Source organism: Oryza glaberrima, chromosome 5 (assembly GCF_000147395.1).
Source record: "Oryza glaberrima chromosome 5, OglaRS2, whole genome shotgun sequence".
Lineage (NCBI taxonomy): Eukaryota > Viridiplantae > Streptophyta > Magnoliopsida > Poales > Poaceae > Oryza > Oryza glaberrima.
In genome coordinates, this window is record NC_068330.1 from 23,647,215 (window position 1) to 23,659,029 (window position 11,815).

General features: G+C 42.3%; 1 protein-coding gene and 1 long non-coding RNA gene across 3 annotated transcripts; one reads left to right on the forward strand and one right to left on the reverse strand.

The window, feature by feature from the left end:
• Positions 1–5,591: 5,591 nt before the first annotated feature.
• LOC127774881 (uncharacterized) lies at positions 5,592–6,430 on the forward strand. The gene is made up of 3 exons (XR_008017827.1): positions 5,592–5,758; positions 5,844–6,115; positions 6,224–6,430. It is a non-coding gene; the product is annotated as an uncharacterized LOC127774881 (long non-coding RNA).
• Positions 6,431–8,202: 1,772 nt separating this feature from the next.
• On the reverse strand, positions 8,203–11,815 carry LOC127774077 (uncharacterized). 2 transcript variants are annotated; one of them, XM_052300349.1, is made up of 10 exons: positions 11,339–11,815; positions 11,014–11,209; positions 10,559–10,641; positions 10,314–10,414; positions 10,104–10,199; positions 9,955–10,008; positions 9,352–9,500; positions 9,138–9,255; positions 8,498–8,585; positions 8,203–8,286 (listed from the first exon to the last, which is right to left on the reverse strand). In XM_052300349.1, exons 1-10 carry the CDS (start codon positions 11,445–11,447, stop codon positions 8,204–8,206), a joined length of 1,077 nt encoding a protein of 358 aa, XP_052156309.1. In that variant the 5' UTR covers positions 11,448–11,815; the 3' UTR covers position 8,203. The 2 variants fall into 2 exon arrangements, with proteins under 2 accessions (XP_052156309.1, XP_052156308.1); XM_052300348.1 differs by having other exon boundaries at positions 8,203–8,412; positions 11,339–11,811.

An 11,815-nucleotide genomic window follows, 5' to 3' on the forward strand; every position in this document is an offset into this window, starting at 1 on the left:
CATTATTTTATATGAGTGATTTTCATGTCACGAGGAACTCGGCGAAATGTTCTAAGTATCAATCTATATATCCTGGTGAATTACTTATTTATAGACACGATCATTATAGTGGTGATCATCATTTCATGTGTTCTTATATTTCATGTGAGATTGGATTCAAATGAATTAGATTTGATTTTACTTTTTCTTTTAGCTAATCATGGCATCAAGCCATCAGCATGGTTCAAATATTTAATATTTGATCTGTGATTTATAATAGAAATTAATATTTGACTTATGCTTGATTTGGCTTGCTTTCTTGTGCACTAATATTTGCAGGGTTAGTAACAAATAACATATTCTCGTAAATTATATCTATTGCTTAAATTTTAGATCTTTTCTTTACTTTCTTTGTGATCATTTACGGTTTGGCAAGCAATAGCAATCAACCAACATGATGCAAAAGTTTTAAAAAGTTCAAGATTTTAGTGATTTTTATTACTGGGAATTTTCAGGATGTTACAATAGACATATTAACTACTAGGTAAAACCCCGCGCATTGCTGCGGGAATTTAGTATGATAACAATAAAAAATGCGTAAAATAGCTAGATAACATCAGATTAAGTAAATTAATATGGTTTATGATAATTTAAATTTAAATAGTGTGTAGAATGGTGATTCAAACGTAAAAAGTAAGGTGGTATGATTTTATGGAAGAAGAAAAGTAGGGAGATAGTTTGGACCGTAGATTAATCATCTAAAGACTAAAAACAATTGATGTGATATGACTTAATTAGAGGGAAAAAGGAGAAAGATAATTTGGACCATAGATTAATCATTTAAGCACTAAGTGAGGATGAACTATATAAGTATATAGGATATCATGAAACATAATAAAGATATACATTGAAACATTATGCGAATTATGTTGGATGATAATTTAATATGTTTGTATTTGAAAAACTCTTAAATTATAAAAACTATAAAGATATAGCATGTTTGCATGATGTTTAAATGTGATGATTGTTAGTGGATGATGATGTGGCATCTTTGCATGTTAAGCTTAAGGAGTTAGTGGAGGATAACTTTATAGTAAGATAGGATTCTCTTGCACGAGTATCACAGGTATCAGGTCCTAGGTATCACGATACCGGGTAACATGTATCACAGGTATCGGGTACCATGCAGCTGTTACCACAACAAGTATTAGGACTGTTGGAAGGGTATTCCATTCCAACGGGATACCGTTGTCTAGGTTTTCTGTTAAAAAAAAGGGTAAAAACCCTCTCTACATTTCAGTTTAACCCTGTGTTTAACTCGAACCCTCTATATATGAGTAGATCTAGAGCATTTTCCAATAACAATATAAGTTTCCCCCTAATTATATCAACCCGTGCGTGATGATACAATAATAAATTAATATTAGAAAGAAACATAATAAATTAAACCACTAGGAATATTGTACACTATAACAAATTCTCATGTTTTTTTTTAACGTATTCAAACTTGTATATTGCGTCGCGCTATCGTGATCGAACTTTGCATCACGACAAACTTGTATATTTCCATAAGCAGTCGTCGTTGCACTAAGGATGTGATCGAACAAGGAAGTTCAAAATTTTTCCTCTTCGGCACGAATAATAAAGTGGCTTATTAACGTATGATTAACTAAGTTATAGAATTTTTAAATTAACACATGAATAATTAAGTTACAGAATGAAAAAAAGGTAGTAGTAGTTCGGGAAGAATTTTTAAAATTAACACATGATTAATTAAGTTATAGGTTTTTTTTGAAAAAAAAAGTAGTAGTTAGGGAAGCATGCTAACAGATTTGCAATATTTCTTCCATCGCCAGAAACCAGGGGAATTGAGAACTACATGCATCTATCGTAGATGAAATGATCTTTCATCTACAATAAAAAATGTGTTAAATTCAAATAAGAAAACAAGAGTAAGCTACTTCAGCTAGCTGGTGTGAACTATCGAGTTGCTGCTGCGATGATTCTCCGGCGGCGGCGGCGCGCCGAAGCTGAGCTGCCGCACCAGCGACACGACGGACTTGGCCCACCGCCGGATCTCGTCCTTCATCTTCTCCGGCTCGACGTCCCTGAGCACGCCGCCGGCGTCGAGCCCGGACAAGAGGCGGCTGAAGCTGCCAATGCGAGCCGCCGTCTTGGGCGCAACGCCGGTGGCGACACGCGGTGGTTCTGAGCCCATCTGGTCGCCGGACATTGGCCGGAGCTCTGATCAACCACCGTATACAAGCCAGGCCGGCGTCTCGCTGGCTCTTATACCTCGCGAGAACGACGATGCTCCGCACGTCATCAAAAGAGTCTGGCACAACGGTTTCTTCCCTGATGCTCCAAGGTTTTGCTTCCAAGCCAGTACTGACTTCACAGCTTGATCAAGCAAGCGTGGCCACTGACGAATTGACGATAGTGCTGCACACGAGAGTGTTTGCCACAACTAATCTGCTGGTGTTAAATCTTCACAGAACCAATCGGCACCAGCAATTTTACGATATAGGTTAAGGCTACCAATCAATCCACACGCTTTGCTTGCAAGCTCAAAGCTGAAAATTGCAGCATTAATTTCATTATGTTGAAAGTAAGTTCAGGTACAACACGATTATTTTGCCGATCACATGTAGTACTGTTTTCACACTGTGCTGGATATATGAATGGATGATCCTAATCATCTGGGCTGGGAGAGGCTTCCCATCCGGAGTCAAAAACAAGCAAGAGAAATCGTTGCGACAACATCAACAAGTGGAAAAGATGCCAAGTCACTCCTTTTTCTTGCCGGTGACGCCTGCAACAACCTGCAGAAGTACCAAAAATAGAAGGAATTAAATACTGGTGTTCTCAATGGAGCGGGGTTGATATTCCGTACTTCAATAATGTGAAATTCGGAGATAACAAGGTGAAGCATGGCAAAGTCGTCAACAAAGGAATCGGTAACATGGCACAATCTTTTAAAGGTCCTGTGTAATTCAGTCTAAGTTGCCAATTAAATATTCAGGGTGCTCAATCCTGGAATTTTACAGCCTACTTGAAATAATAACAGCGCCCAAAGAATAAGTTAACTTCATAAATTTCATAAGACTGAATTATGAACATGACAAAATAAGGACATGATAAATGATGTGGTCCTAAACTAAGATATGATTGCAGATCATTCTGGTGTACTAAAAAACAGAGAGGAATCACATACATCATTCAGCGCAGGTGGAGGAACTTGTTTTGCTGTCTCCCAAGAATCCAACATTGGTCTGACAACTGCTGGAAGAAAAAGACCTGAAATTGCAGATAATAAGATCAGCTGAACCTATTTGATAGAAGCATGCAGAGTGCTCTTCTGATGAGCAATAATTCCATAGACCAATCCAATCATACCAGAAAATCTCAGGAATCAAATTTGCTCTAGTTTCTTGTTCAAATGTTTAACTAACATTAAAACAGTCTGGTTAATGCAACAAAACGGATGTTCTACACACTCATTTCTAGCATGAAGAGTACTGAGAAAAGTCTCAGGGAAGAATTTTGCAATCTCGCTAAAGGAAGCAAATCAGAGAAGACCTAATACATAGGGATAACTATGCGCTACTGAGGAACTTCAATGAAGGCACGATACAAAGTACAAACCAGCTAACCAAAGGCAGAAATTCTGGTAAATACAAGCAGAAAGATACTAAGAGCTAATCAAAAAAATTTCTCAAAAAACAAAACTAGACAAAAACTTGAAGCCTTAAAGGTAATTTCAGGAAATCGACTGATTACTACTTCCATTTTCAACATCCCTAAAGCTTGATCACCAAATACATGTAGAACTATCTAAATTGGCTACGTCAAATTATATACTTAGATTTTACATTAAGAGCGCTTTCATAATATTAAAATTTTACTATTATACGGGAAAGCTCCAGACATGTTTCTGAAATTCTGAACGATACTTTGCACAATCAGGGTTTCCTAAAGAAAATTAGTGTGCTCATACATCGGGTAAAGTATTAAACTTACAAATTGCTAATCCTTGTTATTTTCAAATAGAACAAAACCACATGGAGTCTAGCTAGTTCACTTTCGCAAGCCACAAAGCAACTCATTGTTCATGTGGCCTCAATGTATTCTTATGCATCAACCATTTTCTGCAAGCCAGTGGTTAATAGAAGGCATCCAGCGCTGGTATTTAGGAAGAGCATTTAGTTAGTTCAGACAAAGGAAGACCCTCAACCTTTTCAGCACCGTTTCAAGTTTCACCGCTGGCAGCATAATGCAAACAATAAGCAAGCATTTCGACACCAATTCAGAGTTACCAGGGAACCCCAGGGATACTACATTTCAGCACGAGATTCAGAGGACCTTTATCAGTCATTATTACCAACCTATTTCTCTACTACCTCAAAAGCAGAGTCGTCCTCCTAAGTCCTTCTGCCAATCTGCCCCCTCCTCCCACTGCACACACCGCTTGCACGAGTAGCGTACATAGGTAACCACCGGATCCAATGTTTTATCCCTAATCTCGTTATAACCCATCCCTACTTATACGGCTTGGCCCGTTACAACGTAGAGATATATTACTAGTAAATACTAGTGAAGAAAAAATGCAGCTGATAGAATATCCTTTTTTTAAATCCAAATCGACAAGGTGCATCTTGGTTCTTACACAGGCCAACTCCATTTAGCTTAGCTAAAGAATGAAATTGTCTGAACAAAACACACTGCTTAACACTTGTGGCATTCAACAGACCAGACTGTTTGGCTGGGAAGGAACAACTGGATCTTATCTTTACACACAAAAAAGAAAAGTATAGCTTATGGAGTATGAACTATGAGACTACTTGAGATCTTGAGCCACGCAGCATGGGGAACAAGCAGAGCTACTGGCTTGCAAAGAAGCACACCTCTGAAGCGATCTGAGAACCCTAGATCCAACAGAAAATTAGCAAGCGAAAAAAGCACATCGAGGTTGTTCTGAACCCATCCACCCCAGCCCAGCCCCAGAGAGTCCTAGAATCAATCCTTGGTCGCCGAATTCGAGCTAAACAGAGGCGCCCAGTGGAAGGCAACACCAGCGTCCTCAATGGGGGGCGACGAATCACGACCAGGCTACCACTAGGGTTTCGGTCACGGCGGGATCGAGAGAGAAAGGGAAGCGCACCGAATCCGGCGATGAGGCAGGAGGCAGTGACGACGGGTTCCTTCACCGCGAAGATCTTGAGCTTCTCCATCACTCCCATGGTGGCTGCGCTTGCCTCCTCCTCGATCCCCTTCTCCTTCCTCTCACCTCGCCGCCGCCGCCGTCGTCGCTGTAGAGAGAGAGAGAGAGAGAGAGAGTGGACACGTGGGCCCTCTCGAAGCTCTCATAAGCGAGGCCCACCTAAGGCCGATCAAAATTTAGGGCCCATTCAAATATGGGCCTTTGTAGGCGGTAAATTGGGCCTTGGATGGAGAGAGAGTCCAGTGGATCACGTGGTCGAACGATTTGACGCCTTCGTGAAAGGGAAACGTATAGGGCATATCCAGCATCGCTCGGAGGAATATTCGCTCGCGCGGTAGGAATATTTTGCCGCGAAGTGCGAATCTTTGTACTCTTCTTCGCTTTGCCTCGCTCTGCACGCACGGCCACCCATCGTCGTCTCCAGTCTGCCCCCCTCTTCTTCCTCCATTGGTGGTGTACGCTTGCCTCCGTCTCAGCTTCGTTTTCAGATGTCTCCTCGTCGTCGAAGCCGGGAGAAATTAACCGTGCGTGTTTGCCATGATCGATTGTTTTGTCCAGGTTAGTCTCCCGTGCTTTCGCCGGAAACTTTCAGTTTGTTTCTGCAGCGTTTCTTACTTTGATCTGCAATCTGTATAATATGTAGCAATTTGAGCGAACAGTAAAGAATTACTGAGCCATGTCAGAGTGTGTTCTGAACTTCTTGTTGGAAGAGCAGCGAGGCGCTGTGGATGAGGATCGATTTTAATGATGAATCCATTATTATTGGCTTCGATTAATCCACTCGAGTGTGGAAGTTAATGATGTCCTCTTAATCTGTGACACACGTCACCTGGAACAGCCTTTCCACATTCAAATTTGGGACAATTTGCAACTTCAGAGTTCAGACTTCATGCCATGGAGGAGAAACGTCCAGAGGTATTCCGGCTAGTTTTATAAGATGGTGGGCTAGACAACCTGAGATTAAATCCTTACCCCTTCTAATTATTTGATATTTTGTCATTTCCTAATATTTGCGTACTTCAGGTCATGAGATAATTATATAGAATCCGGCAGCAGTTTTTCGAGTTGAAAAATTGAACTAGAAATTCCTGGAGAGGCCACATTTTACGTGAGAGTGAGACACGGCGGCGGCGGCAAACCCCGGCAGGCCGGCGAAGCGGCAGCGGCGGCGAGGTCACCTACACCGTCCGATCGGATACGCGCGGTTCAGATTGGGAACAGTTGAGATTTTAGAGGTACGTTTAGAGTATAAACCCTTTATACTACTATATGGAGAGTGAATTCTAATCCCTCGATGTTTGCAACATTTAAATTATTATAAAAAGAATGATAATAAATTTAACAAGATGGATTAATATGTGATAGATCACTCCATCAACATACAAGTTAAAATTCAATTTCTACAAGTTGTAATAAAAAAACAAATTAAACTATGGCCAGTTAATATATATATATATATTCATAGTTAAATTTATTTTTTTCGTTGTAACTTGTAGAAGTTAAATTTGATGTTGTAAAGTTATTTATCATATATTAATCTATCTCGTTGATTTTTTTAATTTTTTCATAATCATTTAAATGGCATAGAAATAATAAAGGGACTGTTTTTATTATCCTGGTCAGATCAGTTCGTGTAGCGATTGAAAAGTACGAGCCGTCCGATTGGGTACATGTGGTCTGGATGGTGATGAGGGGCTTTTCGTAGAAATTTGCCTTGAGATTCCGGTTGACAACCTTGGCGTCACAATATTGCTAACTAATGAACATGGATTTTGCATCGAGTTTACAAATTTGCGAAGTTCCTGTTCTAGTTTTATCTTGTTTTTGGTTTTTTGAAACGGTAAGGCGGCAAAAGCTCTGCCGAGGGCCCATAGCAGAGCTTTTACACGACGTAGGGTCTGTTTGGTTCTTGGCCACGTTTTGCCAAACCTAAGCTTAGACATGCAACAAGTACTTAGGTTGGTATTTGCTTTTCTACTAACCATAGGCTTGCCCTAACTTGATAGGCATGTTTCTGCAAGTTCGCTGTGTCTTTTTTTTTTCTCCGCCACAAGTGCGGCTTACTTTAGGCATGGTAACTTTAGTCCCCAAACCAAACAGGCCCGTAGTCCTTTGAAGTTAAGAAGATAATCAGAAGTACAAAAAAAATTCAGATTACAGCTTAGGGAGGTTCAAAAATGAATTTTTGCTGGTCCATCCTTTCGAAAATCAGATAAAAGCCACCTGATTCGCCGACATGCTTTTATGTAACCTGGAAGATGTTTCTCTCCAGCCATACGTTGCACATTGTGAAGATTTGGTAACTTTAGGCTCTTTGGGCTTAATCATAGACAAGGAGATCCACCAATCCTTGTGTTCCAAAGAGGGATCAGGAACAAGTTAGTCCAAACCTTTTCATATACAGATTGTTTGCCAGACCGATCGGGTGAATTGGCAATGAATGAAAAGGTTACTGTTCTTGTTTTGTTAGACCAGTTAATTATGATACGATTTATGCACTCTTTTATAGCTTTTTGTGTCGTTCAGTGGGCGTTTACACATATTACTGTTACTTATAATTACATACATATATCATGCAGGGAACCAGGTTTATTATTGATGGGAATAATCACATTTCATGCTGATACAAAAGAATGGCGACAGCATAAGGCCGTGATACGGTAACAACATTTACACTCATACGGGTACATCAGTTTGTGCATTTCTGCCCTGGGACGCTTCTGTCCAAGGCGCGCACCAAATACCTCATCAATTTCTTCCGTATTGTTCACTTATTCTGCTTAGAGCAGAAGTTTTCTCAGGAAGTCTTCGGAGATGCTATTCTAAAACCATCATCTCCACAGTACTGAGGAGACATGAAAATACCAGGTCTCCTCGACGGCTCTGAGAGTAATTTACATGAGTTTTGTTTCTGCAGATTAAAGCAACATAGCTCGGTTAAGTGTTTGCTACAATTTCAGAAACACTCTGGATGGTATTTTGATGTAGTTCTTGAAACCTACCTTATGATTCGATTGCTGCGACCCTTACTGGCTTCATTACTTTTACAATGTTCCTCATATGCTCAAACCCCATCAGTATCACTCCTATGACATAAAGAAAGCTTAGTTGCAGCTTGGCAAGTAAGTTATAGACTGCTATTGCGGCATTTCCCCCATCATCTGTTCGTATTGTGACGGAAACAGGTCTTGCAGAAATAAGAGCCCCGGTTTCTGATAAAGACGTAGCATAAGAAGTGTGCCTTGGAACATAGCCTTCGAAAGAGATTTCGGGGGTGTTTGGCCTTTCTAAGCTCACCTGATGAATTCTCTGGCTGGGATGACCATTCCTCAGGTTTCATCATAGATTTTGTGGCTTTTATTAATTCCATTAGTGCATTGTTGACCTGCAATAGAGAAATACTCAGATGAGTCAACTTACAATTTCCTGCAACTCTGTAAGCGTGATGAAATAATGAGAGAAAAGAACAGCGATTTGGAGAAGGTATAAGCCTTAAAATAACTCTGTAAGTTACATGTTTATGATTCCATCTCAGGTTTGGGATAACCATTTCATTGGTGCCTAAAAAGCAGTTTCAGAGTTGGCCAAACAATTTTCTTCAAAAGTAGCATCTTCCCTTGTACAGTTTAGGTGGTGAATGATGCTTTCAGAGAACGGCCTGCCTTTAGTTCGGTTTGGCAACTTTGGAAGAATTTGTGCAAGTTGCAACAGCACAAGCATCTAGTAACGTTCTAACTGGTATAAGCAAAAGCATTCTTCCAAGTTTGGGCTCAAAAGTTACATGCCCATTAGTGCATCTATGTTAGAGTTTGATGCTTGCAGGGAACCATGATTTCTAATATTGCCTCGCTTGGTCAGCTATTTAGGAATATTTTCAGCATTCCAGCATAATTTCAGCTGCCTAACAATATAGCATTTTGTCAAAGTCCATGCTTACCTCCTCTGGTCTTTCATGGCTTACTAGATGCGCACCATGAAGTTCAACCATTCTAGCAACAGGAATAAGCCTTTCTGCAAGTCGTCTCGCATGACATAATTGCGCAATAATGTCAGACCTGCATCATTTTTAAACCAAGTGATGAGAAACAAACACACAGTGTGCTTGCGAACTGTGGGGAAGGGATGTGTGCTTTTCTCAAGTCGCCACTAACCTCCCATGAATAACTGAAACTAGAAAACCGGCAGACCGAATTGTATCTAGTTCTTTAGTTGTCATATTGTGAGTCCAGCATGCATTAACTTGACCTTCAAACCCACAGTTAGACTGCATCCCTGTCGATGATATGCCCTTCACATATTCCTGAAAATACATAGTACAGAATAATTGAAATTTGGTACATCAATGAAATAAGTAAAGCTTTGTTTTTTTTTCCGGTACAAAGGCCTAGTTGTAATGCTGTGATCTTGTGACTGTAATACTTTACAGTTTATACAGTTCAAAAGAACAGACATAGAGGAATCATTCTATGTGTACACGCAACTAATTTTGTCCAAATCAATTTTGGACTTAATCCTGCCCAGAATTTAATGTCGGGAGGTAATGAGTACCAAGGATCAAACCCTGGCCAGCGGCTTGCTCCTTGCAGCTCCTGCCAGCTGAACAACATACTGTTCTCCTTAGTACTCACCACCTCCCAAAATTAAATCCTGGGAAGCTCCTCCTCCCACAATTTTGGACTTTGGTGCTACATAAGTTATGATGAAGATTTAAATCTAGGTGATACACCATCAACAACAAACACTTTTAAACTCACTTGATAGAGGATTGTTCTCCTCGTGCATGATCCAACTTTCTCATCAAGATATTCCTGCATCGCAGCATGGTGCATTGGATGTTAACACTCAAAATGTCAAGGGAAAAAAATTACATCAATTGGCATATGACAAATGGATGCATTTTCACCTTTGTATAATGGGTTTCTAAATCTACCAGAGCTCTTTCTTCTGGAGTTCTTGCCCTTAAGAAACGGAATGCAAGCGAGAGCATCTGCCCATCTAACTGCAAATGCAGACAAGCTTCATTGATGAGAACTACAGAGGAAATTAGAGTCGACAGTCCTGCAAGGTCTGCAAAGTTCCAGGTATAAACAAGCAGAATTCTCCATTCCGGTACCTTCGGGAAGCACTGGAAGCCACCTCCAGTAACATTAAGCAACGCCAACGAGCAAATCCTGTGCGGCGCCATGGCTGCCAGTTTGCAGGATATCATCGCGCCTGTGTTGCAAAGACCACCCAACATCAATGGCAATGCTTACAGAAACTCCTACTTACTACACAATTCCCCTCAAAAGAAGTCAATCCGCCAAAATTCTGATGATCATCATTCAGCGTCGCAGAGATGGAGACTCATGAACTCACCCATGGAATGGCCGAATACATGAGCTTTCTTCCACCCCAGATGGTCCATCAAGGCCAGAGCGTCCCTCGCCATGATCACCGTCCTGTCAAGACAATGGAAACATTCACATGGTCAGACAGTAACTAACACCAGTACACCGCCATTGCCGCCACTCGTCTGACTTTTCCCGCACAGCCGCGTCGTGCGTTCGACGAAAATTATATCTCCGTCCTTTTCCTCTCCGTCACATATTTTCTCGTGGAAAGCAATCGCGGCTGGAATCGAGTAGAACGTGGATTTATTCTCGTCGAAAGCTACATGAGACGCCAATCTTTACCCTCCTCCAGATCTCTCTCAAGATTGGGCGCGATGCTTCTACACCTCACGACGAACGATTTTGCCTCCTCGATCATGAGACAAGGTGGAGATTTGGATCTAGAAGACGACGATGAGAGGAGGAAGTAGAGAAACTCACGAGTAGTAGGATTTGTGCGGGAGCACGGAGCTCCGGCCGACGCCGCGGTTGTCGAAGCAGCAGACCTCGATGCCATCGCCGTCGTCCCCCTCCGCCGCCGCGGCGTCGCCGGACTCCTCGTCGTCGGCGGCCGGCTCCAGCGACCCGGTCAGCCCCTTGATCTGCGGGCCCCACGAGTCGTGCGTCCCCGCCAATCCTTCACGCCCCCAACCACACCCACCATTTCTCAAATCAGAACCAAGAAAACAAAACGGCAAAAAAAAAACGCAGAAAATTTTCGATCGCCGGCAAAGGCGATGGGTTCATCGACGGCGTACGGACATACCGATGACGAGGAGCACCTTGGTGGCGCCGCGGCCGAAGCGGCGGTAGAAGAGGCGGACGCCGTCCCACTCGTCGCCGTTCTGGTACCTGTCCACCTCGCAGTAAGGCATTGCTCCTCCTCCCAACAATTTCCTACAGCTTCGCTCTGGATTCCGGCGAGAATGGAGGAGGAGTACGATTACTACTACGGTTATGGGAGGAGGGCGAATTAAGGCAGGTGAAAAATGGGAAAAATATGAGAGGCGGAGGCGGAGGAGCGGTGGTCGGGATGGGGGCGCGGGTTATTTATAGCCGTCGTCGGCGTCGCCGCGAGGAAGGAGGAGGAACACGTGGATGGATGGGCTCGAGCTCGACGATGACACGCGTACTACGCGGCCGGTCGCCGTCGGCTGAGTCAAACGTGGTTGCGCTCGCATCGTCGCGGCGCGGACGGGAGGAGGGAGAAGAAGGATGAGATAATTCGGAGTACTTGAGAGTC

Bases quoted from the DNA above. Each gene is read 5' to 3' on its own strand.
- LOC127774077 (XM_052300348.1), bottom strand. From the start codon at position 11,447: ATGCCTTACTGCGAGGTGGACAGGTACCAGAACGGCGACGAGTGGGAC. The intron at 10,642-11,013 runs GTGAGTTTCTCT...TTGTCTTGACAG, and splicing joins CCGCACAAATCCTACTACTC to GACGGTGATCATGGCGAGGG. The intron at 9,256-9,351 runs GTTAGTGGCGAC...AAAATGATGCAG, and splicing joins GTTTCAGTTATTCATGGGAG to GTCTGACATTATTGCGCAAT.